This window comes from Nomascus leucogenys, chromosome 10 (genome assembly GCF_006542625.1).
Source record: "Nomascus leucogenys isolate Asia chromosome 10, Asia_NLE_v1, whole genome shotgun sequence".
Lineage (NCBI taxonomy): Eukaryota > Metazoa > Chordata > Mammalia > Primates > Hylobatidae > Nomascus > Nomascus leucogenys.
The window spans coordinates 1,479,107-1,505,010 of NC_044390.1; the positions used below are offsets into that span (position 1 = coordinate 1,479,107).

Consider the following 25,904-nt stretch of genomic DNA (forward strand, 5'->3'; position numbering starts at 1 on the left):
TATAAAAACAATTATACTTTACAAACAAGTGTGGTTTATTCTAAGGATGCAAGGCTGGCTCAATATTCAAAACTCGATCAAAGCAATACATTCTATCAATAGGATGTAGAAGGAAAATAGCATGATGACATCAACTGGTGGAGAAAAAGCACTGGACAAAATTCCACTCATTCATAGCAACACAGAATCTCAGAAAACTGGGGACAGGAAATTTTTTACGCTTATAGAGAACATATGTTTTATAAAACTTACATTATACTTCATGATGAAAAACTGAACATGCTGTGCACTGTGGCTCACGCCTGTAATCCCAGCACTTCGGGAGACCCAGGCAAGCAGACTGCTTGAGCCCAGGAGTTCGAAACCAGCCTGGGCACCATGGTGAAACCCTGTCTCTACCAAAAAATACAAAAATTAGCTGGGACTGGTGGTGCATGCTTGCAGTACCAGCTACTTGGGGGTGGTGAGGGCTGAGGTCGGGGGATCACTTGAGCCCAGGAACTTAAGGCTATGGTGAGACAAGATCATGCCACTGCATTCCAGCCTGGGTGACAGAGCCAGACCCTGTCTCAAACAAAAAACAAAAAAACAAAAAACTGAACATTTTCCCCCTACTATCAGGAACCAGGTAAGGATGGCCTTTCTCACTATTCCTATTCAACGCTATAATGAAAGTCCCAGCTTGTGCAATGCAGTAAGACAAACAAAAAGGGGAAATAAAAGGTGTATTACAGATAAGATGGAAGACAAAAAATGGTCTGTATTTGCAGATGACATTTCTATATAGAAAATTCCAAGGATTCTGTCAGAAGAAATAGTTAAAAATAATAAGTGAACTCAATAAGGTTGCAGGGTAGCAAAACAATGTCCAAAAAAATTATATTTCTGTATACTACCAAAAATTGTGTGCAATTCAAAGTTCAAACATCAATGCCATTTACAATCACTCAAATTACACACACACACACAAACAAAAAAGCACCCTAGGATGCAAATTCTAACAAAAATGCATAGGGATCTATATGCTGAAAATTTTTAACATTAATGAAATACTTTAAGGAATGCTTAACTATTATAAATTAAGAGACCTACTCCTGCACTCATGAACTACAAGACCCAACATAGTAAAGATACCAATTCTTAACACATTAATCCATAGACTTAACTCAATTTCTGTAAAAATCTGAACAAGACTGTTTTGTAAATAAGTACAAACTAATCCTAAAAATTATATGGAATGTCAAAGGAACTAGAAATGCTGTCGATTTTAAACAAGAGCAAATAACTTTACTCAGTTTAAAAATTTACCACTGACATTTTGAGCTAAGTAATTTTTAAAAATTTAACAAATAAAAATTTACCACATGGCTACAGTGATGAAGTAAACCAAAAGATGGGCATCAAGACAAAAGCCTGAATGTTAACATGTGTATCCTTACTGACTTAAACGTGAGTGTTTCATGGCTCAAGCCCCTTAAGTTGTCATAAAGTTATGCTTCTCAAGATTAAGTACTATTGTGGAACACAGAAGATGTGCGATTAAAGTTTGCATACTTTTCCTAAACTAACTGTTCTGACACTGGATAGCAATAAATGAACATACAAGCACAAAAAGGGTCAAGGTCCTTTACCTTGAAACATTTCCCTTCCCCCAAATACACTAAGAAATCCATGACAAAGCGCCATAGGCTTGGCAGAGAAGCCTGAAAAGATCTGTGCTTGCATTTCATTTTTTCTATGTCTCCTCCTCCTTTTAAAAATAATTCCTGAGATAACATTGCACTGTAAACTAAGGAGACAGATGCAGCTGAAGGTTCTCCTATGTGCACAATAACCACTGGGTCTCTCTCCAGGATAAATTATCAGATGGAGAATAAGGCTCTAGACTGAATGAATTTCTAATATGACTGTTCAGATGACAAGTAATATTCAGCAACAGAAGGTTTTCTCACAGTGAAGACACTTGTGGGGTTTCTCTTTGGTATGGTTGATCAGATGCAGAGGAAGATGTTTCCTCTGGCAAAATATTTGCCCCAGTGGTTACATTCAAAATGTCCTTCCCTAAAAGAAGTTCTCGAAGGGTAACTGAGGTTTGTCCACTTGTAAAAGGTCTTCCCACATCTGTTACACTGATGGGATTTTTCCCAGTATGCATCCTTTGATGCTGAGTGAGGGAAGAGCTGCGACTGAAGGCCTTTCCACATTCACTACATTTATAGGGCTTCTCTCCAGTGTGGATAATGGCATGTCGAATGAGGTTTGTGCTCCAGCAAAACGATTTCCCACACTCAACACATTCATAGGGCTTCTCTCCACTATGAATCCGCTTGTGCCTCGTGAGGCCTGACATGCGGGTGAAGGCCTTTCCACACTCCACACACTCATAGGGCTTCTCTCCAGTGTGGATGCTGAAGTGGCGAATGAGGTCCTTCCGATTGCTAAAGGCTTTCCCACACTCTTTGCACTCAAAAGGCTTTTCTCCAGTGTGGGCCCTTTTATGCAAGATGAAAGTAGAGCAGTGGGTGAAGGCCTTTCCACATTCACTGCACACAAAGGGCTTCTCCCCAGTGTGAATCCGCTGGTGCCTCTTGAGGTAGGATCGGTGGTTGAAAGCCTTCCCACACTCGAGGCACTCAAAGGGCTTCTCCCCAGTGTGGATGACATAGTGGTGAATCAGGGCTGCGCTCTCCAAGAAGACCTTCCCACATTCACTGCACTCATAGGGCTTCTCCCCGGTATGAGTCTGCTGGTGCCACATGAGGTATGACCTGTGTTTGAAGACCTTGCCACACTCCAAGCACTCATAGGGATTCTCACCACTGTGGACAACATAGTGCCGGAGAAAACCTGGCCTATGTCGAAAGACTTGCCCACATTCTGTGCACACAAAGGATTTTTCTCCAGTGTGTCTCCTGTTATGCAAGACAAAATTGGAGCGGTGGGTGAAGGCCTTTCCACATTCATTGCACTTGTAAGGCTTCTCTCCACTGTGAATCCGCTGGTGCTGGGTAAGGTATGACTTGCGGTTGAAGGCCTTTCCACACTCCATGCACTCATAGGGCCTCTCCCCAGTGTGGATCATGTGATGTTGCAGGAGATGTGTGCTCTTAATAAAGGTTTTCCCACATTCTGTGCATTCATAGGGCTTAACTCCAGAGTGAATTTTCTCATGTCCAGCAAGGAGGTGTTTCTTGTTAAATACTTTTCCACATTCATTGCATTTAAAGATATTTTCCTCTTCCTGAATCATGGGATCTTTACCTGACTCACATGAGTTATGGCTATGGACTGTATCCCCTGGGGAGACTTGCTCCTGTCCAATCCTTGAACACACACCATCAGCTGTCCCTAAACCACCACATTCAGGGCTCGTTTTCCCAGGAGGCTTCTCCTGGGAATCCATTCCTGGTCTGAAGTGTCCTTCCTGCATTTCTGATAGCCCATCCTGATCCTCGGCTTGCCCCAACTGTGAGTCCACTGAGTTTCCTTGTGTCACTTGTCCCTGAAGTGAGATTCCCTCTGACAAGGCTGACTCACAAGTGGTAGGTTCTGTGGTCTTAGGTTTTCCTTTGTCACCTGAAAGAAATCCGGCACACAAAAGGGCCTGTTAGTAAAGGACAACATGGAAAAAAGAATATTACCATTTCTGTGAAAAACCATAGATAAAAATATTGCCTGTGTTTGCTATTTTCTGTATCTCAAATTCTTGGGTTTGCAATTTCTTTCTAACCTGGTCCTTGGACTCCGGATATTCTGAAAGGGAGACCTAGGGGCAGAGGCTGGGCCAGGAGACAATGCGTCTGTTCGTGGAGCCACCTTCATAATTACAGATTGGACCTGGGTCGACAGCGTAACGATGACACCGTGCGTGGTAAGCTTCCTCTACGCAACAAAGCAAGGACATGCTGTGTTGCTACAAGAACACGAGGAAGGAGCACCTAGTGAGCCCACATGGAAGACAGGAAGTGAGTAACAAAAATTAATCCCGAAAGAGAAGTACGCTTTTCGTGTGAAGTCATGGAAAGTAACCTGTAAACACTGAGTATTTCCAAAATGTTTTTACTCATGGTGGGACCCAATGGCCCTATCTGACAGTTTATGCAAACAGGGAACTCATTATGGAGCCCTCCACAGTTTATCCTGAAGAGATGACTCAGGTTAAGGTCTGGCCACACCAGAAAGCTAAATCACGTGATTAGAAAGGTTAGGGCTTAAGTCGTAATTTAAACGCTGAATCTCTGGAAAGGATGGCACGCTGGAGACCGAGCCACACAGGTGATGAGACAATCAACTGTGGTTATGTAATGAAGCTTCAATACAATTCTGGACAATGAAGAGCTGGTGAGTTTCCTGGGTTGGCAACATTCTAAGCTCATGTTGCCATATGCCAGACTGGGGCACAGTGAGTTCCTGAAAACACTGAGGCTTTGTGTTGGGAACCTTTCCAACCCAACATTCTGTGTCACTTCTAATCTGTTTCCTTTGTCTGTAATAAACATGACTGTAACTAAAATAGGTTTTAGAGAATTCTGTGAGTCTAAAGCTAATTAGTGAACCTGACAATGGCTTTGGGACCCAAACTTGTAGTCCGTGTCAGAAGAGTTGAACAGACCTGGTAGTCTTAGAGGACTGTGTCCTTAACCTTGAGCTTGGCTAATCCTGCGTAGGAAGAAATCAGTTTTCCAGTAAGAGGTGCTCAATGAAGTGAGTCCTATACTTGTGAAGAAGAGTTGCCATAAAGAGAAAGCGGGAAGGACACTGGACACTGTAGTCTTAAGAGACAGAAAGTACAAAGAAACTGCAGGATGGTGTTGATGACAATCCAGGGACAGAGGGGAGGCTGATTCCCATGATTCCGAGCTGGGTGACAGTGAAGGTCATATGACTGATGTTACTATCAATTGAGGGCTCATAAGGAAAGAGGTAAGAGGACCTGGCTTGACACAATGAGTCTCGTATGCCCGAGGAACAGCCTGGTGAAAAGATTAGCACCATACACATGACCAATGGCCAGGCTGCTGTGTATGCTGCTCATCTTTTCACCTCAGCCCCCCAAAGCCTGTAATCCCAGTGCTTTGGGAGGCCGAGGTGAGCAGATTACTTGAGCCCAGAAGTTCAAGACCACTCTGAGAAACACGGCAAGCTCCCATCTCTACAAAAAATTTTTTAAAAACAAAACTAAAAACACATTAGCCAGGCATGGTGGTGCAAGCCTGTGTAGTCCCAACTACCCGGGAGGCTGAGGTGGGAGGATTGCTTCAGCCCCAAAATTCAAGACTGCAGCAAACTATGACTGTGCCACTGCACTCCAGCTTGGGCAACAGAGCAAGACCTGGTCTCTTAAAAACAAACAACCCCAAATACACATGATCAAGATGAATAAAATTATAAAATCTTATTTGAAGACAATAAAGACAATCTATACCAATGAAGAATTTAATAATATGAACTGACAATTCGACCCAAATTATATAAATTTAATATAATTCCCTGTAAAATACCAACTATACTTAACTATGGAACTTGATGGTCTGTTAAATTAAGTAAACGAAGCTAGAAAAATTGGGTAGCCACATGGAGAACGAAAATAACTGCATTGCTATCACACTATATATTCCGAATCAACCTCACTGAAAAAATGTCAAATGCCAAGTTTTAAAACTTTTAGAATAAAATATATTTTTCATATTGAGGTAAACCAACATTTTTTATACAAGACAAAAAATCATTAATTATATAAGAAAAGTCATAAGCTAGACTACAGTAAATTAAGACCTTTTGGTGAAAGACACTTTAAAGAGAGTAAGAGAACAAAATTAAAAACTAGAAAATATTTTTCAGGCCAGGTGCAGTGGCTCACGCCTGTAATCCCAGCACTTCGGGAGGCCGAGGCGGGCAGATCACGAGGTCAGAAGATCAAGACCATCCTGGCTAACACGGTGAAACCCCGTCTCTACTAAAAATACAAAAAATTAGCTGGGCGTGGTGGCGGGCGCCTGTAGTCCCAGCTACTCGGGAGGCTGAGGCAGGAGAATGGCGTGAACCCGGGAGGCAGAGCTTGCAGTGAGCTGAGATCACGCCACTGCACTCCAGCCTGGGCGACAAAGCAAGACTCTGTCTCAAAAAAAAAAAAAAAAAGAAAGAAAGTATTTTTCAGCATATATAAGTGATAAAAGGTAAGGATAAGAATGCACAAAGAACCCCTACCAAGCAGAGAAAGGAAAACAGGTTAATGGAAATAGGCATTTATCATAAAATAAAAAATGATTTCTATTTTCACAGAAGAAAATATAAATCAACCAAAAATCATGGTAAGTTGCTAAAACATTACAGCAGTGAAAGAATGGGAAATCAAGAGCACATGAGACTATTCTGTGTCCATTTGATGAGCAAACATTGAGAAGCCTTATAATGGAAAGGATATGGGTCAACGGAACCTCTTACTTTTCTGGTTAAGTGCAAATTGGCATAAGCTCTTTAGAAAACAAAGGGAATGATCTTGGAAACTTGAGCATTTGCATAGCCTACAAACCAATAATTTCACTCTAAGAATTATCAAAAAATGCACCTCCACAAGTGGAAAATGAAATACATATATGAATGTCCACAGTATCACTGTTTTTGTGAATGAAACACAAATTATTATAATTTTTTTTTTTTGCCTCTGGTTCATGGTCTCTCATGAATTATTTTTATTTATTTATTTTTTTGACACAGGAGCTCACTGTCACCCAGGCTGGAGTGAAGTGGTGTGAATAAGATCACTTCAGCCTCGACTTCCTGGGCTCAAGAGATCCTCCCACCTCAGCCTCCTGAATAGCTGGGACCACAGGCATGAGCCACCATGCCCAGCTAATTTTTTTAATTTTGCAGAGACGGGGTCTCGCCATGTTTCCCAGGCTGATCTCAAACTCCTGAGCTCAAGTAATCCTCCCACTTCAGCCTCCCAAAGTGCTGGGATTATAGGCGTGAGCCACCGTGCCAGCCACATCTAGACAATTAAATGCCCACATGGTAAATGAATGTATCAATGAATATATAAATATATCATGAGCCACAAGCATTTATTTTCTTCAATTGTAAGAAACTTGAGGCCGGGCATAGTGGCTCACGCCTGTAATCCCTGCACTTTGGGAGGCCGAGGCAGATGGACTGCTTGACGCTAGAGGTTTGAGACCAGCCTGGGCAACACAGTGAAACTCTGTCTCTACTAAAAATATGGCCAGGCACAGGGGCTCACGCCTGTAATCCCAGCACTTTGGGAGGCCGAGGCGGGTGGATCACCTGAGGTCAGGAGTTCGAGACCAGCCTGGCCAACATGGTGAAACCCCATTTCTATTAAAAATACAAAAAAAGCCGGGCGTGGTGGCATGCACCTATAATCCCAGCTATTCGGGAGGCTGAGGCAGGAGAATCGCTTGAACCTGGGAGGCAGAGGTTGCAGTAAGCCAAGATCGCGCCACTGTACTCCCGCCTGGGCAACAACAGCAAAACTCCATCTCAAAAAACAAAACAAAACAAAACAAGCGAGCAAACAAAAAAACCCACAAAAATTAGCCGGGTGTAATGGCATGCACCTGTAATCCCAGCTATTTAGGAGGCTGAGGCACAGAGACTGCAGTGAGCCAAAATAGCACCACTGCACTCCAGCCTGGGCTACACAGTGAGACTCTATCTAAAAAAAAAAAAAAAAAAAGAAAAAAGGAGAAACAAGCATATTTTTATGTTGAGTAGAGAATCACAAAACAAGCAGAATATAAATGAAGAAAGGATGTCCATGAAAGGAAGCGTGTTCTAGACCCTGGTATAGGAATTGGCCATGACTGGGGCAAGACCTCTTCCAGTAAGGAAAAGAGAAGTTGAGATGAACATGTAAGGGCTGCTGATCAAGCAATACAAGACAGTAGACTTTCTTTTCAACCTGAAAGCCTGCTAACACATCAGCACTCACATGCTGAGACATCTGTGCCTGGAGATGAAAACTGTCTGGTTGGCTGGATGCAGGGACTCATGGAGGTGGAGGGGTTGACTTGTCTGAGGTTGGATCCAGTCCCCTAATCTGCCTGGATGGCAGAGCCATTCACAGAAACTTGGGAGGTGGCAGGAGCGAGCAAGATCATGAGTTCCTTGTTAGGCACGTTGAGTTTTGTGCTTTTGGGATTTTCAAGTGGAGATGTGGCACTGAAGAGGGGACGATCTGGAACAGACTCTGAAGGGCTGAACAGGGACTGCACAGACACTCAGGGTTGGATGAGCAGCTCAAGGAACCCATGCGGGCAGAGGCCAAGGCTCTGCAGTGGCACCAATCCACACACCTGACAGATGGCCTCAGTGCCCTCAGCAGCCTGAGCATGGGACAGAGAAGGTCAAATGTCACCCTGAGGTTTTTGGAAAACAGGAGATATAGGAAGACATGGGCAAAGTACTGCTTCTTACTGTCTGAGTGACACTCAGGGAATGGGTGGAAGGAAAAGGTGGGAGAGGCTGATAGCCAGAATATAACTGGAAAGAGAAACTGGGGGAGTAAGAAAGGCCCTATTCCACAGAGTTCAGAAGGAAATGTGACATAGCATCACTCTTTAAGGTTAATAATGACATTTTGATGAGTCACTGACTATGGCTAAGAAACTACCCAGTTTTATGCATTAATGTAACACATAACATCTTTAAACTGCCCAATGACATAAAAATGATTTCTAGTAACGCTTTTCAGGAACAGACTCAATGTAGTGGACTGAGAGTAGGTGCTCACCAAACCTTCTGCTCTTCTCCTTGGACAAGCAGCTCAGCCACATTTCCCAGTCCCATGGACCCAAGCCAAATGCCTAGTTCCTGTGGGTGGAATGTGAGGGGAGTTGGTATTTCTGGAAGTAGGTATAACTTCCCTTATTCCCTCAATTCTCTGCCAGCTCGAGGACGTTACGATAATCTTAGTGCAACAGGCTGATGACAGAAGGAACCCGGGTCCTGAATAACTGTGTGGCACAGAGCTCCCCACTGACCCACACAGTCCCTGGTATGAGTGAGAAAGAGTTTTCATATGTGAACCACTGAGATTTTAGAATCTGTCTGACACAGCAGCTACTGTTAACTTAGCTGAAGTTATATACAAAGACAGGAGACCTTGCAACTTCATCAGGGCCATACAGCAGGTGACTGGCAAGCCACATTTCAGGCCCACACAACTGGAACCCCTGAACACATCTTAGTTCTTAAATCTCACTCCTTCTCAGGAATGGTGTCACTGTGATGGGGCTAGGAGGACAGAGAAAACACAGGTCAAAGGGCTCCATGGCTCTCAAATGGAACATTCTAGTGTGATTGAGTTATATAAGAGTTATATAGAGAGAGGCCACAATGAGAAGCTTCCCAAGAGATTCCAGGGCCAGTGGTCTCCATCCAGTCTCAAGCCAGCAGGGACTCCGACCTCCCCAGATCTTGGCTCCTACCTGGACAGGTGCCTTGGGAGAGGTCTTCCTTCCTGGTCCATGGCTCCTGCCCATGCTCTAGGTGGTAGATCAGCTCAGGTCTGGGAACAGGACACCCTGTTTATGGAGAAAGAAAGTGGACACATGGATGTGGGTGAAAAGAAACAAAGACCTTCAATCTAGTCTGGGACTTCAGGATGGGGACCAGACCTTGGAATGAAGCTGCTCCTGTGCATGGGAACGAAAAGCTGGCATGTGACCTGGAAACCAAGAGCAGGCCATGTCATGCTGCCACAGAATCTCTACTCCCAACAGTAAGTCGAAAACTAGTATGTATAGGATATAAACACGTCCAGGGGACGGTGACACACAATTTAAATGCATTACGTAACTCCAAAAGTGAATACTGATGGAATATCTTAGAGAAAAACTGATGTATTTAAATATTAAATATTGACTCTTTTCATTCCAAACAAGGTATGTGATTTCATTGATCTAAGTCTTATTTTTTTTACATCCTAAGCAATGTTTTATAATGCTCTTCCTCTAGACCAAAGACAAAATGAGGATTCTAGCTGAGGATTTTCTCACAGCATCTCCAGGAAGTCCACATCGTGATCAACACCATTTTATTGACAAAGAAACCCAGGCTCAGGAAGTAAAGTGATTTGCTGAAGAGCACAGAACTGGTGAATGGCTGAGTCAGTAAGGACCAGGTCCTGCCATCTCTGCTGTCGGTGCTGTTTAACCACAAAGCTCCACAACGCTACCCAGAAAGTCCCGGGTCCAGGTATGCCAACGACAGTGATCGTGATGAGGATGACAATAACAGTACTGATGGCAACAGGATTGCAATGGCTCCCTGCACACAGCCTGGTCTCCCAGGTGCTGTTTTGAGCCCTTTTCACATAATAACTTTATTAGTCTGTTCTCATGCTGCTAATAAAGACATATCCGAGACTGGGTAATTTATAAAGAAAAAGAGGTTTAAGGGACTCAGTTTCACATGGCTAGGGAGGCCTCACAATCATGACACAAGGCGGAGAAAGGCACATCTTACATGGCAGCAGGCAAGAGGGCATGCGTAGGGGAACCCCCCTTTACAAAACCATCAGATCTCATCAGACTTATGTGCTATCATGACAACAGCATGGGAAAAACCCGTCCCCATGATTCAATCACCTCCCACAACACATGGGGATTATTACAATTCAAGGTGAGATATGGGTGGGGACACAGAGCCAAACCCTATCAATAACCCTTTACCCCGGTAACAACCCTGGGATGCAGATGTGGTAAATCCTCATCTCACCAATGAGAACACTTGAGGCACAGACTAGGTCAGTCATTTGACCAAGGCCACACAGTTTTTTGTTTTTTTGTTTTTTTTTTGAGACAGAGTCTTGCGCTGTCGCCCAGGCTGGAGTGCGGTGGCGCGATCTCAGCTCACTGCAAGCTCTGCCTCCCGGGTTCACGCCATTCTCCTGCCTCAGCCTCCCAAGTAGCTGGGACTACAGGCACCCGCCACCACGCCCGGCTAATTTTTTTGTATTTTTAGTAGAGACGGGGTTTCACTGTGTTAGCCAGGATGGCCTCCATCTCCTGACCTCGTGATCTGCCCGCCTCGGCCTCCCAAAGTGCTGGGATTACAGGCGTGAGCCACCACGCCTGGCCATGGCCACACAGTTTTTAAAGAGCAGAGCGGGGCTGGACACCAGGGTTCTGGCTCCCCTTCCAAACACTACACTAAGGAGGAAACTATAGCACCACAGAGTGGGTGGTGGGTGGTGATGATGATGCAGAGATGTGAGCTGGAGGAGTCATCCTCAGGGACCAGCAGCCAGGGGGAGGGGCAGGTTCAGTGATTCCAGACCTCTGCATTTCATGAACGACTAAAAATTTAAAAAACTGAACGTTCTACTGTGATAGAGTTAATTAAGGACATTTACAGAAACATCAAATAGTATCTACTCTCACCAACATTTCATAAAAAGAGGACTTCTACTTTAAAAAAAAAAACAAAAAACCCTCAAAGGACAGCTTCATAGATGAAGGTTTATCTTCTAAACTGAGTAAGTTTAGGTTCATGTCAGGTGAAAATACAGTAGTCGTATTTTCTTGACTTTGCTCAGAATATCTTGAAGGCTTTTCAGACTTTGGGAGAGACTGCCCCTCTCAGGGACAGGTAATTTCTAGGATAATAAACTCCCCTGGGAACAAGCACACGCCTTTCATGTGCAATCCACCTAACCCCAAACCATACCCCCAACCACTTCTTTAACAAACTCTCACATACCAAGCCAGTATTTCCCCTGCCCTAAATCAACCCAGGGCCAGGTGCCAGACAACTAGAGATAGTCCCTATGCCCCAAACCTCACTGAAATTACTCAAACTAGCCAGCTCTAAACTGTTTACCATGCCCTGTCTTGCTTTTCCAGAAGAAACCCAACATGTAGGGAAAACTCTCTCTAATCATGTTTTTTCTCTACTCTCACACCATGACAATACAGAACAAGACTTCTGTGACCAAATGTGTGTGGGGTTTTCTCCAAACTCCAAGCAGCAGACACCAGTGGGAGGTGTCCTCTAATTCTGTTCCCATACTATCCACGCAGGGATAGCTGCGGATCCCACAGGTTGAGGGCTGAGTCCACAAGACTGCCCCACCCTACACTCCAGTCACAAGTCCAGGCCTCCAAAATGTCTGACTAATGGGCTTTGAGTTGGGCTTCCCGTGATCCCCTCTTTGGGTTCAACTAATTTGCTGGAGCAGCTCACGGAACTCAAGGAAACATTCATGTTTACCAGTGTATCATAAAGGATATTGCAAAGGATACAGATGAAGAGACTCCTAGGGCAAGGTGTGGGGGAAAGGGCACAGAGCTTCCATGCCCTTCCTGGGGGGACCACCGGGAAGCTCACTCAACTGTGACCTCTTGGAGTCTTTATGGAAGCTTCAAAACATCAACATTCCTTTCCCAGGGTATAGGGTTGGACCCACTCATAAGACCCACAGTCAGAAAGGTGGAGGAACGTTAGAGCGAAAGGAGGGCAAGAGGTCAGAGGCCTGTCCCTGAGGCCTAACATACCCAACATTTTAACAAAAGGGCTATGGGGGTTATGAACCAGGAACGGTGGACAAAAACCAGTATGTATCAGAATACCACACCCAGTTAAAGGCTTTCTACTCCCTTGTGCTTCCAGCTGTATCCCCATGAGGCCGAGCATATGCCCTCTTCTTTCACGAACTGTAAATAATACATTCTTCTTTCAATGTTATTAACCTCTCTGTGTCATCACTAAGTCACTGCTATAAATTAAAATCCTATTGGTACAAATTTGCTTTTTTTTGAGACAGGGTCTCACTCTGTCGCCCAGGCTGGAGCGCAGTGGTGTGATCATGGCTCACTGAAGCCTCTACCTCCCAGGCTCAGGCAATCTTCCCTGTCTCAGCCTCTGGAGTAGCTGGGACTACAGTCATGTGCCACCACGCCCAGATAATTTTTTTGATTTTTTTTGTAGAGTTTGGGTCTCACTTTATTGCCCAGGCTGGTCTCCAACTCCTTGGCTCAAGCAACCCTCTTGCCTCCCATACTGCTGGGATTACAGGCATGAGCTACCACACTTGGCCCACAGGTACAAATTAATACAACTGGTGCACCCAGCAGGCTGACTCCGCGCTCATGAGAAGGTTGAAGATCAGCTCACTAAGGGATTGTAACACACAGAAAGTTCTGCCCGAGGAAGGCTGTGAGATGCTGGCAGTCTTGCACTTCAGCTGCATCTGGCATTTGCTGCCATGGGTTTCTGGCCTAAAGTGCTGTAGGAATCCTAAAGGAGTGCTCCTCAGATCCTTCCAGAGTTTAAAGATGCCACAATCTAGATCTGCAAGGGCAGTAACTCCCCAGCTGGCACCGTTCTGGGACAGATTGATCTCCCTTAGTCTACTTTTCCAACATAAATACACCTAGTTTCTGGGTTGGTTTAAGGGGTAATGTACAAGGCTGAGGCTCCTCACAAAAGGTAGTGAGGAGAGACTTCCTCTGATGGACTGTGTTGGGATACAAGTCCAATCAACCAAGCCAACACCAAAGTCACTGGCGGGCTGCTTAACTAAGAGTTATTTATTCTCTCTTCCCATCCTGTAAGAGACTAGTCATTTAGCGGGGGACTGATTACACTTGGGACAGAGGCTGTACCAGGGAGAAGGAGCTGCCTACAGGCATCAAACCTCTTCCTCTCCCCAGCTTCTTTTTACTACCCAGGGACAGAAACTAAGATCCACTACTTCTGGATGCCAAAAGCCTAAAACACAAAGAGAGAAATAACAAAAAAAAGAAAAAGGCAGCTACAAACCTAAGGGGCAGAAAAAAGAAAGTGAACTTTTAAACCTTATGTACCATACAAATGCCAGGCCTAGCAAACAATACCACCCTTATTTAGTCTTAAAAACTATATATATATAAATATAAATACCTTCACATAAATAAGTTGTATATATATATATATATATATATATATACATACAATAAGTAAATTAAAACAATGTCCATAATTTGATCCAATTAGAAATCTAGCATTTATATACTAATGTTTATAACAAATCATATATGGTAATTATATATAGCACATATATAACAAATGTATAAAAAAATTTTATTATAAAAAGTAAAGGGTGGGTGTGGTGGCTCATGCCTGTAATCCCAGCACTTTGGGAGGCTGAGGCGGATGGATCACTTCAGCTCAGGAGTTCGAGGAGAGCCTGGCCAACATGGCAAAATCCCGTCTTTACTAAAAATACAAAAACGAACTGGGTATGGTGGCACACACCTGTAGTCCCAGCTACTTAGGTGGCTGAGGCATGAGAATTGCTTGAACCTAGGAGGCAAAGGCAGTGAGCTGAGATTGTGCCACTGTATTCCAACCTGTGCAAGAGAGCGAGACAGAAAAAGAAAAGAAAACAAAGGAAAAGAAAAGAAAAGAGAAAAGACAAGACAAGACAAGACACAAGAGACAAGAGACAAAGACAAAGAAAATGACAAGACCCAAAGGTCGGGGTCCGGGGTGGGGGAGTAAAACAGGGTACTGAGTGGCTTTTTTTTTTTTTCAATTTATTTTAGAGACAGGGTCTCACTATGTTGCCCAGGCTTTGTCTCAAACTTCTAGGCTCAAGTGATCCTCCCAACTTGGCCTCCCAAAGTGCTGGGATGGCATTTGGGGATGGCAAAAAAGGTTCATCAGAGTTTACAAGCTCAGTGTCCCCAGCTTCGTCAGGGTCCTCCCACACATCCCCATTCCAAGTTTCAGGGTCCCATTCTTTTCCAATCAGTGCCCTCACTTTAACAGTAGACACCTGGTGAGGCTGTGCACGCACCTTTTGTTGCAGGTCAGCCACTCATATGACGAGCTTATGTCTGTTTTTCCACAATTTCAGCTCTTTCTCTACAGGAGATAAGACTCACTCAGGGCAATCTTAGCAGATTTGAGGCTTAGTATCTGCTTCTGAAGCCGGGAGTTAGAATCCCTGAGTTCATCATTTTCTTTTTTCTAGGAGTGGAGGTTTAATAGGCAGAAGAAAGAGAAAGGAAAATGGCATCCCCAGTAGTGGCAACATCCCCTCCCTGACCCATGCTGCCATCAGCCTTTCCACCTTTGTCTGAGGAAATAAACCCTGTGCTGCCTCAGGCAACAGTGATGGCCTCCCCTGAGGCAGTTGCCAGGCAAGATAATATCGATTCTTCTCTGGCACCCTCAACATCTTTGTTTGCTTCTAGACCTATAACTAAAGTCCCAATGGGCCCACAGAGGTGAGGTTCAGAGTGTGACCCATGGGGATGTGAGCTACACTTGAAAGGAATTGAGTTTTCTAATTTATATAAGCAGAAATCGGGAGAACAGGCACGGGAATGGATATTAAGGGTGTGGGATAACGCTGGAAGGAACATACAGATGCATCAGGCTGAATTTATTGATTTGGGCTCACTAAGTAGGGATCCTGCATTTAACATTGCAGCTTGAGGAGTTAAAAAAGGTTCCAAGAGCTTATTTGCTTGGATAGTTGAAATATGGATTAAAAGATGGCCCATCATGGGTGAGCTGGGAATGCTTGATCTCCCTTGGTCTAATGTAGAGGAAGGGATCCAAAGGCTTAGGGAGATTGGGATGATGGAGTGGATTAGTTACTTTAGACCTACTCATCCCAGCTGGGAGGGTCCAGAAGACATAACCTTGACCAATGGCTCGCAAAATAGATTTACGAGGGCAGCACCTGCATCTTTGAAGAGCCCTGTAATTGCCAGATCCAGCAGTTGGAATTTCAGTCACTCACCTACAAAAATTTAAATACATTGGGAATAATTGGATCCTGAGGTGGCAGGGGCCAAGTGGTGGCACTCAACCATCAAAGGCAAGGTAGGCATAGCTATCATAATGGACAGCAGAGACAAAGCGGCAATCAGAATAGTCTGACTCACGTAGATCTCTGGCATTGGCTAATTAATCACAGTGTTCCTAGAAATGAAACTGATAGGAGCCTACTGCAATCCTACTTAATTTATATAAGCAGAAAACTTCCAGGTCGAATGGACAAGACTAATTTGAATTACAAAAGCAGAGAATCACAGCCCCTCAATTTCCAGATTTGGGCCAGTTTACAGACCCAGAACCCCTTGAATGAAGGGGAGGCCAGGTCCCTTGAGGAAGGACCCCACTACACTACTGACAATTATGCTGTTATTCTTTCTCCCATCCTTCCCTAAGGAGACCTCTGGCTTTTTACCAGGGTAACTGTGCACTGGGAAAAGGGAAATGATCAGACATTTCGGGGACTACAGGACACTGGCTCTGAGCTGACGTTGATTCCAGGGGACCCAAAACATCATTGTGGTCCTCCAGTTAAAGTAGGGGCTTATGGAGGTCAGGAGTTTTAGCTCAGGCCTGACTTACAGTGGGTCCAGTGGGTCCCCAGACTCAACCTGTGGTCATTTTCCCAGTGCCAGAATGCGTAACAGGCACAGACATACTTAGCAGCTGGCAGAACCCTCACACTGGCTCCCTGTTAGGGTGAAGGCTATTATGGTGGGAAAGGCCAAATGGAAGCCATTAGAGCCACCTCTACCTAGAAAAATACTAAATCAAAAACAATATCAATTCCCTGGAGGGACTGTGGAGATTAGTGCCACCATCAAGGACTTACAAGACACATGGGTGGTGATTCCCACCACATCCCCATTCAACTCTTCCATTTGGCCTGAGCAGAAGACAGATGGATCTTAGAGAATGACCGTGAATTATAGAAAGCTTAAACAGGTGGTGCCTCCAATTGCAGCTGCTATACCAGATGTGGTTTCATTGCTTGAGCAAATTAACACATCTCCTGGTACCTGGTATGCAGCCGCTGACTTGGCAAATGCCTTTTTCTCCATTCCTGTCCATAAGGCCCACCAGAAGCAATTTGCCTTCAGCTGGCAAGGCCAGCAATATACCTTCACGGTCCTACCCTAGGGGCCTATCAACTCTCCAGCTTTGTGTCATAATCTTATTCAGAGAGACCTTGATTGCTTTTTGCTTCCACAAGATATCACATTGGTCCATTACATTTATGACATTATGCCAATTGGATCCAATGAGCAAGAAGTAGCAAACACACTGGACTTACTGGTAAGACATCTGTGTGCCAGAGGATGGGAAATAAATCTGACTAAAATTCAGGGACCTTCTACCTCAGTAAAATTTCTAGGGGTCCAGTGGTGTGTGGCCTGTCAAGATATGCCTTCTAAGGTGAAGAGTAAGTTACTGCATTTGGTCCCTCCTACAATCAAGAAAGAGGCACAATGCCTAGTGGGCCTATTTGGTTTTTGGAGGCAACACATTCCTCATTTGGGTATGCCACTCCAGCCCATTTATCGAGTGACCCGAAAGGCTGCCAGTTTTGAGTGGGATCCAGAACAGGAGAAGGCTCTGCAACAGGCAGGTCTAGGCTGCTGTGCAAGCTGCTCTGCCACTTGGCCCATACGACCCAGCAGATCCAATGGTGCTTGAAGTGTCAGTGGCAGATAGGGATGCTGTTTGGAGCCTTTGGCAGGCCCCCATAGGTGAATCACAGCGAAGGCCTCTAGGATTTTGGAGCAAGGCCCTGCCATCTTCTGCAGATAACTACTCTCCTCTTGAGAGACAGCTCTTGGCCTGTTACACTATGGGTCATCAAATCACCATGCAACCTGAACTGCCTACCATGAACTGGGTGCTTTCTGACCCAGCTAGCCATAAAGTGGGTCACGCACAGCAGCATTCCATCATCAGATGAAAGTGGTATATATGTGATTGGGCTCAAGCGGATCCTGAAGGCACAAGTAAGTTACATGAGGAAGTGGCTCAAATGTCCACGGACTCCATTCCTGCCACCCCACCTTCTCTCCCCCAGCCTGCACCGACGGCCTCATGGGACGTTCTCTATGATCAGCTGACAGAGGAAGAGAAGACTAAGGCCTGGTTCACAGATGGTTCTGTATGATATGCAGGCACCACCTGAAAGTGGACAGCTGCAGCACTACAGCCCTTTCTAGGACATCCCTGAAGGAGAGTGGCGAAGGCAAATTTCCCGGTGGGCAGAACTTGGAGCAGTGCACCTGGCTGTGCACTTTACATGGAAGGAGAAATGAGAAGATGCGTGATTATATACTGATTCATGGGCTGTAGCCAGTGGTTTGGCTGTATGGTCAGGGACTTCGAAGAAGCATGACTGGAAACTTGGTGACAAGGAAATCTGAGGAAGAGGGATGTGGATGGACCTGAGTGGTCAAAAACTGTGAAGATATTTGTATCCCATGTGAGTGCTCACCAATGGATGACCTCAGCAGAGAAAGGTTTTAATAATCAAGTGTATAGGATGACCCGTTCTGTGGACACCACTCAGCCTCTTTCCCCAGCCACCTGTCATCGTGCAATGGGCCCATGAACAAAATGGTCATGGTGGCAGGGATGGAGGTTACGCATGGGCTCAGCAACATGGACTTCCACTTACCAAGGCTGACCTGGCTACAGCCACTGCTGAGTGTCCAATCCGCCAGCAGCAGAGACCAACACTGACTGAGCCCTCAATATGGCACCATCCCTCGGGGTGATCAGCCAGCTACCTGGTGGCGGGTTGATTATATTGGACCTCTTCCATCATGGAAAGGGCAGAGGTCTATCCTCACTCTGGATATGGGTTTGCCTATCCTGCATGCAATGCTTCTGCCAAGACTACCATTCATGGACTCATGGAATGCCTTATCCACCGTAATGGTATTCCATACAGCATTGCCTCTGACCAAGGCACTCACTTTATGGCTAAAGAAGTGTAGCAGTGGGCTCATGCTCACAGAATTCACTGGTCTTACCACGTTCCCCATAGTCCTGAAGCAACCGGATTGACAGAACAGTGGAATGACCTTTTGAAGTCACAATTATTCCAACTAGTGACAATACTTTGCAGGGCTGGGGCAAAGTTCTCCAGTAGGCCATGTATGCTCTGAATTAGCGTCCAATATATGGTACTGTTTCTCCCATAGCCAGGATTCATGGGTCCAGGAATCAGGGGTGGAAGCGCAAATGGCACCACTCAACATCACCCCTAGTGATCAACTAGCAAAATTTTGCTTCCTATTCTCACGACATTACATTCCGTTGGCCTAGAAGTCTTAGTTTCAGAGGGAGGAATGCTGCCACCAGGAGACACAATGATTCCATTAAACTGGAAGTTAAGATTGCCACCTGGACACTTTGGGCTCCTCCTACCTTTAAGTCAATAGGCTAAGAAGGGAGTTACAGTGTTGGCTGGGATGACTGACCCAGACTATCAAGATGAAATCAGTCTACTACTCCACAATGGAAATAAGGAAGAGTATGCATGGAATACAGAAGATCCATTAGTGCATCTCTTAGTATTACCATGCCCTGTGATTAAGGTCAATGGGAAGCTACAACAGCCCAATCCAGGCAGGACTACAAATGGCCCAAACCCTTCAGGAATGAAGGTTTGGGTCACTCCACCAGGAAAAAAACCATGACCTGCTGAGGTGCTTGCTGAAGGCAAAGTGAATACAGAATGTGCAGGAGAAGAAGGTAGTCATTAATACCAACTACGACCAAACGACCAGTTGTGGAAATGAGGACTGTAATTGTTATATTTCCTCCTTCTTTTATTAAAAACATGTTTGTGATGTATACACTCGTACTAAGAAAACATCTGCATTTTATTTCCTTTATCATGTGACATAAGATTTACTGACTTCATATCAGCATTTAAGTATTGCTACCTTTATGTAATAGCACTTGGGTTGGGGATTAGTGTGTTTCGGTTGTATGAAGGATGGTTGTATTATGTTAAGCATAATTATGACATTATTGTCTTTATTTGAAGATTATGTACGATCTCAGGAGATGTGTATGGGTTCAAGTTGACAAGGGATGGTGTTGTGATGGTTAACAGCTAGGTCCAGCTAGGTGCCTGCCCCATGTTGAAGGCTTCACATCCTGTGTTAACACAGTGACTAGAAGTCCCTAGCTCCAAACACTTGAAACGGACACTTGACAACTGTTACTTCAAAAACATCATTTCATTTATCTGAACCTTGATTTCTGGATCAATACAATAGTACTTCCCACCAGTAACAGTTGTTAAATTTAAAGAGAAAGTATTCAATGCTCAGTGTGCTCTGGGATTTTTATTAATGTGTCAACTTGATTGGATTGAAGGATGCAACGTATTGATCCTGGGTGTGTCTGTGAGGGTGCTGCCAAAAGAGATTAACATTTGAGTCAGTGGGCTGGGAAAGGCAGACCCACCCTTAATCTGGGTGGGCACCATCTAATCAGCTGCCAGCGAGGCCAGCATATAAAGTAGGCAGAAATACATGAAAAGACTAGACTGGCCTAGCCTACCAGGCTACATCTTTCTCCCATGCCGGATGCTTCCTGCCCTCGAACATTGGACACCAAGTTCTTCAGCTTTGGGACTCGGACTGGCTTCCTTGCTCCTCAGCTTGCAGACGGCCTACTATGGGATCTTGTAATCGTGAGTTAATACTACTTAATAAACTGTCCTTTTTATATGTATCTATTCTATTAGTTCTGTCCCTCTAGAGAACCCTAATACAGGTGGCCACTCTTGTCTTGAACTCACTAAGGCAGAAAAAGCCATAGAGAATAGACGTGACATGAGCAGACCCAGACAGAGAAGCCAAGACACCATCGTGATGGTTCTCAGTTCCTACACCAGCCCCTCATGAGGCACAGCTGAAAATTACCTTTGAGTTTGCAAAACACCCCATTTCTTTTTACTACCTTCTCCTTTGGCTGGGAGCCAAAGAATACTCTGTCTTTAGCCCAGAGATATAGGGAGACCAGATAGGAAAAGGTTAGTGTAGAAAATGACTAAAGCTGTGGGAAAGAGGCAAGGTAGGTTCCAGAGGCCTTCTTGTGCAGCCAGGCCTGGAGTCAGAAGGTGGAATGAAGGAAGTGGCAGGTCACCTGCATGGTGTAGGGGGAAGGAAGACCTTACCTAGAGATACCAGGAGCCCACAGTTTTCCTGCATCACCTCCTGGTACAGGGTCCGCTGAGCTAGGTCCAGCTGCCCCCACTCCTCCTTGGTGAAAGTCACAGCCACATCATCAAAGGTCACAGACACCTGGAAAGTCGAACAGAATTAGTAGTATTGGCCTTTCAGCTGCTGAATAAGATCACAGATTGTGCTCCACTGGAAAAGGTGTACAGTGATGGAGGCCTGAATCACAGAGCACCTCCTGAGGGCCTAGCTCTGTGCTGGGCTCAAGAGGGAAGGTAGATGCTTTGAACATAATACCAGAGTAAAGGAGAGAAGCCTCCTATTTAACAGCTGTTAGAGAATGACACAGGACAATGGAAACTTGTGGACTATGAAATACAGAAACTAAGGGCTCTAAAACGACAGGGAAATGGGGAAATGGTAATAATAGCAATAATGGTTACAACAGCAGTACCTGAGTCTCGCTGGTCCAGCTAGGTGCCTGCCCCATGTTGAAGGCTTCACATCCTGTGTTAACACAGTGACTAGAAGTTCCTAGCTCCAAACACTTGAAACGGACACTTGACAGCTCTTACCTCAAAGACAGCATTTCATTTCTCTGAGCCTTGATTTCTGGATCAACACAATAACACTTCCCACCAGTAACAGTTGTTAAATTTAAAGAGAAAGTATTCAATGCTCAGTGTGCTCTGGGATTTTTATTAAGCCTTCCACAGCCCCTGCAATCAACACCATCATCACCTTCACAGTCAGCGACTTGATGCTAAGGAAGCGCTATCAATTCACCCAGTCACACATCTCACCACCATAGACAGGATCTAAACATGGGGTTACTATGATTCACGGTCTAACAGTGTAACTCCAACACTCCCCCAACATCAAAGCAAATCTAATGCGATGAAGTTATAAGCATTTCCACTCATTTCTGACATTAAGTCCATTTCTATTAGCCCTGAAAAATGTATCTGTGGGCCGGGCATGGTGGCTCATGTGTGTAATCCCAGCACTTTGGGAGGTCGAGGTGGGCGGATCGCTTGAGGCCAGGAGTTGAAGACCAGCCTGGCAAATATGGTGAAACCCAGTCTCTACTAAAAATACAAAAATCAGCCAGGTGTGGTGGTGCATGCCTGTAATCCCAACTACTCGGGAGGCTGGGGCAGGAGAACTGCTTGAACCCGGGAGGCAGAGACTGCAGTGAGCTGAGATTGCACCACTGTACTCCAGCCTGGGCGAAGAGCGAGACCCTGTCTCAAAACAAAAAAAAAAAGTCTGTGAACACGGGCACAAAAAGCTCAGCATTCCTCACTGACCCCACAGAGCGGCACTGGAGGGGCTGCATCTAACTGGGGAACGACAGGCTCCAGACCAGCTTCCCATGCCCTCTGGGATCTCCCTGGGTCTCCCAGATCCCCCAAGGAAATTCCACAATGAACCAACCATCGGCCTCTTTCCTTGCTGGGTTCCGACAGAACTTGTCTCTGACGCCAGGATACTTTGGGGCCACGGAACACGAGCGGCCAAGGATAATGCAGGCTGTAGCGATGAGAGTAAGGGCATCTGACTGGCCACAACGTCTGTAGTAGTTGTGGATGGGTAGAACATCCAGGAAAAGACCACACACTCTTGCCCTCCACGTCTCAGCGGCCGCAGGAAAACCATGGCAACCTTACACACCCTCCTGAGCCTCCTTAAACATACAATATACCTTGTCTCTGCTCGCGCATTTGTCGGCCTGCTACTGCCCTGCCCTCCCCTTCCCCTCTCAGGCCCCCAATTCATGCTGGAATGAGACCTGGTCCACCAGAGGATGCTTGCAGGCCAAAGATGATGGGAGTCCCCAGAGGAAGCATCATTCACTCAACAACCTACGGAGCTCCTTCCAGTAGACCCAACACTCCTTAGGGCCAGGTATAAATTAAGTGGCAAACCAACTCCACACACCAAAGAGAACTACGACTGCGAAGACAAATCCAGGGGATACCGGGGCTCCCACCCACTTCAGGAACCGCCTCGGCGCTGGCAAGGAAGCGGCAACGGCGAAGCCACCTTCCACTCACCTGGGCCCGGTCCGTCAGCACCGCTGCCGCCATCACGTCACTCCCTGGGCCGCAGAACTGGGACAGAGGAGCCCCGGGCGGCCTGACGGACCCCACCTGTGCCCGGCCCTGGCCGGTTGCCCGGGGCTTCCAGGCGCGCTCGGGCCCGCCGCCTCCTCGGTGGCAACGGCGTTCCAGATCCAGGGCCGCCGCCACCTCGGTGGCAACCGCGTTCCAGACCCAGGGCGCCGCCCCTGGCGACCGCGGGGCTGAAGGGCGGGGGAGGAGAGACCGCGGCTTGACGGCGACCCAGGAACAAGCCCGCGGAAGGGGTCAGGCTCGGTCAGGCTCGTACAACGGTGCGGCGGGGATTCCTATCCTACTCCCCTGCTCGGTCCTGACTAGGGACCTGCAAAGCGGCCCCAACCGGTCAGGGTCTACTGCTGAGGACAGAAGTGCAGAGGAAAATGGCGTCCACAGCGAGCAACCCGGAAGTCCCGCCCCCACCGGCGTGAGCCGTCGGAAACGTCCCCGTCCTAGGCCGTCATTGGCCCAGTTCCCGCCGTACGCATTAGCACAGCCTAATCCGTACGTATGCATTAGCACAGCCTTCTAAGTAGTGTAGTTTTCCTCATGTGTTCAACAATGGGAGGAACGCTTCACGGCGCAAGTTTTCCTCCCAGGGAAAGGCACTCCAGGACCCGAGGAGACGCTCCAGACCCACCTCTTTACGGTGGGCACAACTCGAGGGGAAGGATGGAGGGCGGGAACCTAGGGGCAAGGGTTACACTGCATTCTTCTCTCGGGAAAATCGGAGCTCGGGAGACAGGGACTTTCCTTCAGGTCAGGGCACAGGCAAAGGTGCAGAACTGGGTCCTCAGCTCGCCTGGCGACTGACCGCCTTTCAGATCCCTCCTTCCCGGATCATCATCTTGGAAGACACAAAAAAGCCGAACGATCATCTGGAAGCCCTGCCCCGACACGTTGTGTGCACAAACTGCCCTCTTTTGGGCCTTCTTTGGACCAGCACAGCCTCCACGTGATGCAGGGAGTCATGTATTTGGCCCAGACCACACAAAAAGTGGATTTGCCCACTTCTGAGGTGGGGAGGCTGCAAGTGGAGGAGGCTTGGAGGCTTAGGATGGTTAGTTTGAAATGTCTACAGAACCACAAATTATCTCTGTCACAGGCAATTCAACTTACGACTGAATGTTGGAAGAAGGTTTGAGCATGAATATATGAATTTAGGAGTTACCTTACATTGTTATTTCAAGTCATGATACTGAGTGAGACCATCAAGGCAATGCATGTAGATGGAGAAGAAAATACACAGAGCGTGAGCTGGTGACCAAGTCTACATCATTAAATGGTTGATGACAATATTACCAGAAAGCCCAGGTCCTTGCATCTAGATCCTGCTGCTTGCTGCACAGAAGGCCAATCAGCAAGACAATGAGTATTGTCAGGGATGAAGGCTTTATTCGGTGCTGCAGCTGAGGAAAATGGGAGATCAATCTCAAGTCCCTTTCCTCAACTGACTAAAACTAGGGGTTTATACATCAGGGAAGAAGTGTAACTATGTTTGAGAAAACAGGAATTAGGAATGGGTAAGGAAGAGGAATGGGTCAACAGGCAGCAGATGGTCAGTTAGGCAATCATGATGGGTAAGGGGTATAGCATCTCGTTTTTCCAGATGTGGTAATCCAGTAAATTTCAGTTTCTTTATACTATCTGGGAGGCCTGATGCTTGGTTTCCTGAGAAAGGAAATCAGATAAGACAAATGAAAGTGTCTCGAGTTTTAGGAAGGGGAAGCTCAATGTCTATAATGTGTTGATTCAAAAGAAACCATAAATATCAGTTCTATGGGACACTGGAGCTGGTTTCAGTTCCCTGTTTCTATTTATCAATTCCTCAATCATGGGGAATCTGGACGTGATCTTTCTGGCTGCTTTATGCTGAGGAGGGGTATTGTGGGTGGCTGCATACCATAGATGACCACATGGCCACTCAGATTAACTCAAAGGTTAATCTAACACTATAGTTTTCTTTTCTTTCTTTTTTTTTTTTTTGAGACAGAGTTTTGTTCTTTCACCTAAGCTGGAGTGCAGTGGCGTGATCTCCGCTCACTGCAACCTCTGCCTCCTAGGTTCAAGCGATCCTCCTGCCTCAGCTTCCCGAGTAGCTAGGATTACAGGTGCCCACCACCACGCCTGGCTAATTTTTGTATTTTTAGTAGAGACGGGGTTTCACCATGTTGGCCAGGCTGGTCTCGAACTCCTGACCTCATGATCTGCCCACCTCAGCCTCCCAAAGTGCTGGGATTACAGGCGTGAGCCACTGCACCTGGCAGCACTATAGTTTTTTTTGGAAACACAGTTTTTCTCTCTCTAGTCCCTGACTTCCATCAAAGGCAAATCACAGCAGGAACAACTTACCTGCAAAACAAGCTTCAGTCCCACCATACTTATCTAAAGTACAGCAAGGATCACTGTTTATACAATTCCTCCTAAATTGGCTTTGCCAGAACCCCTCATAAGGAATCTCTCAGACTCAACACTCAAAGACCTCTTAAGCCCAGCCAAAGATCTGTCTGCACCTGCAAATACCTGCATGAACTGGGTGAAACCCGTTTTTCTTGAGGCCCCAAAACATCTTGAGGTTCCTGGGCCTATCAGAAAATGACACTGTATTTACTACAGGCCAGGAACCCCACAAAGGAACTGTGTACACAAGATATGAGGCCAGTCCTTCCAAGGGCTCCCATCAGCTCCATAAAGTCAGTCTTTTTTTTTTTTTTTTGAGACACAGTCTGGCTCTGTCGCCTAGGCTGGAGTGCAGTGGCGTGATGTCAGCTCACTGCAAGTTCTGCCTTCTGGGTTCACGCCATTCTCC

General features: G+C 46.0%; 1 protein-coding gene across 3 annotated transcripts; it reads right to left on the minus strand.

Annotated features, from left to right (window-relative positions):
- Nucleotides 1-534: 534 nt before the first annotated feature.
- Nucleotides 535-23,480, minus strand: ZNF264 (zinc finger protein 264). Of its 3 annotated transcripts, none has more exons than XM_003277284.4 (4): nucleotides 23,033-23,480; nucleotides 20,972-21,098; nucleotides 9,450-9,545; nucleotides 535-3,576 (listed from the first exon to the last, which is right to left on the minus strand). In XM_003277284.4, the coding sequence occupies exons 1-4, from the start codon at nucleotides 23,063-23,065 to the stop codon at nucleotides 1,949-1,951; spliced, it is 1,884 nt and encodes a 627-aa protein (XP_003277332.2). In that variant the 5' UTR covers nucleotides 23,066-23,480; the 3' UTR covers nucleotides 535-1,948. The 3 variants fall into 3 exon arrangements, with proteins under 3 accessions (XP_003277332.2, XP_030675374.1, XP_030675375.1); XM_030819514.1 differs by lacking the exon at nucleotides 23,033-23,480 and adding an exon at nucleotides 21,430-21,689; XM_030819515.1 differs by lacking the exons at nucleotides 9,450-9,545; nucleotides 20,972-21,098; nucleotides 23,033-23,480 and adding an exon at nucleotides 8,753-8,794.
- Nucleotides 23,481-25,904: the final 2,424 nt, after the last annotated feature.

Excerpts from the sequence above, each read along its gene's own strand:
- ZNF264 (XM_030819514.1), bottom strand. The coding sequence starts at position 21,465 with ATGGGGCAGGCACCTAGCTGGACCAGCGAGACTCAG. Across the intron at positions 21,099-21,429 it reads GCTGGACCAGCGAGACTCAG|GTGTCTGTGACCTTTGATGA; the intron begins GTACTGCTGTTG and ends TCGACTTTCCAG. Across the intron at positions 3,577-9,449 it reads CTCCCAAGGCACCTGTCCAG|GTGACAAAGGAAAACCTAAG; the intron begins GTAGGAGCCAAG and ends GATTTCTTTCAG.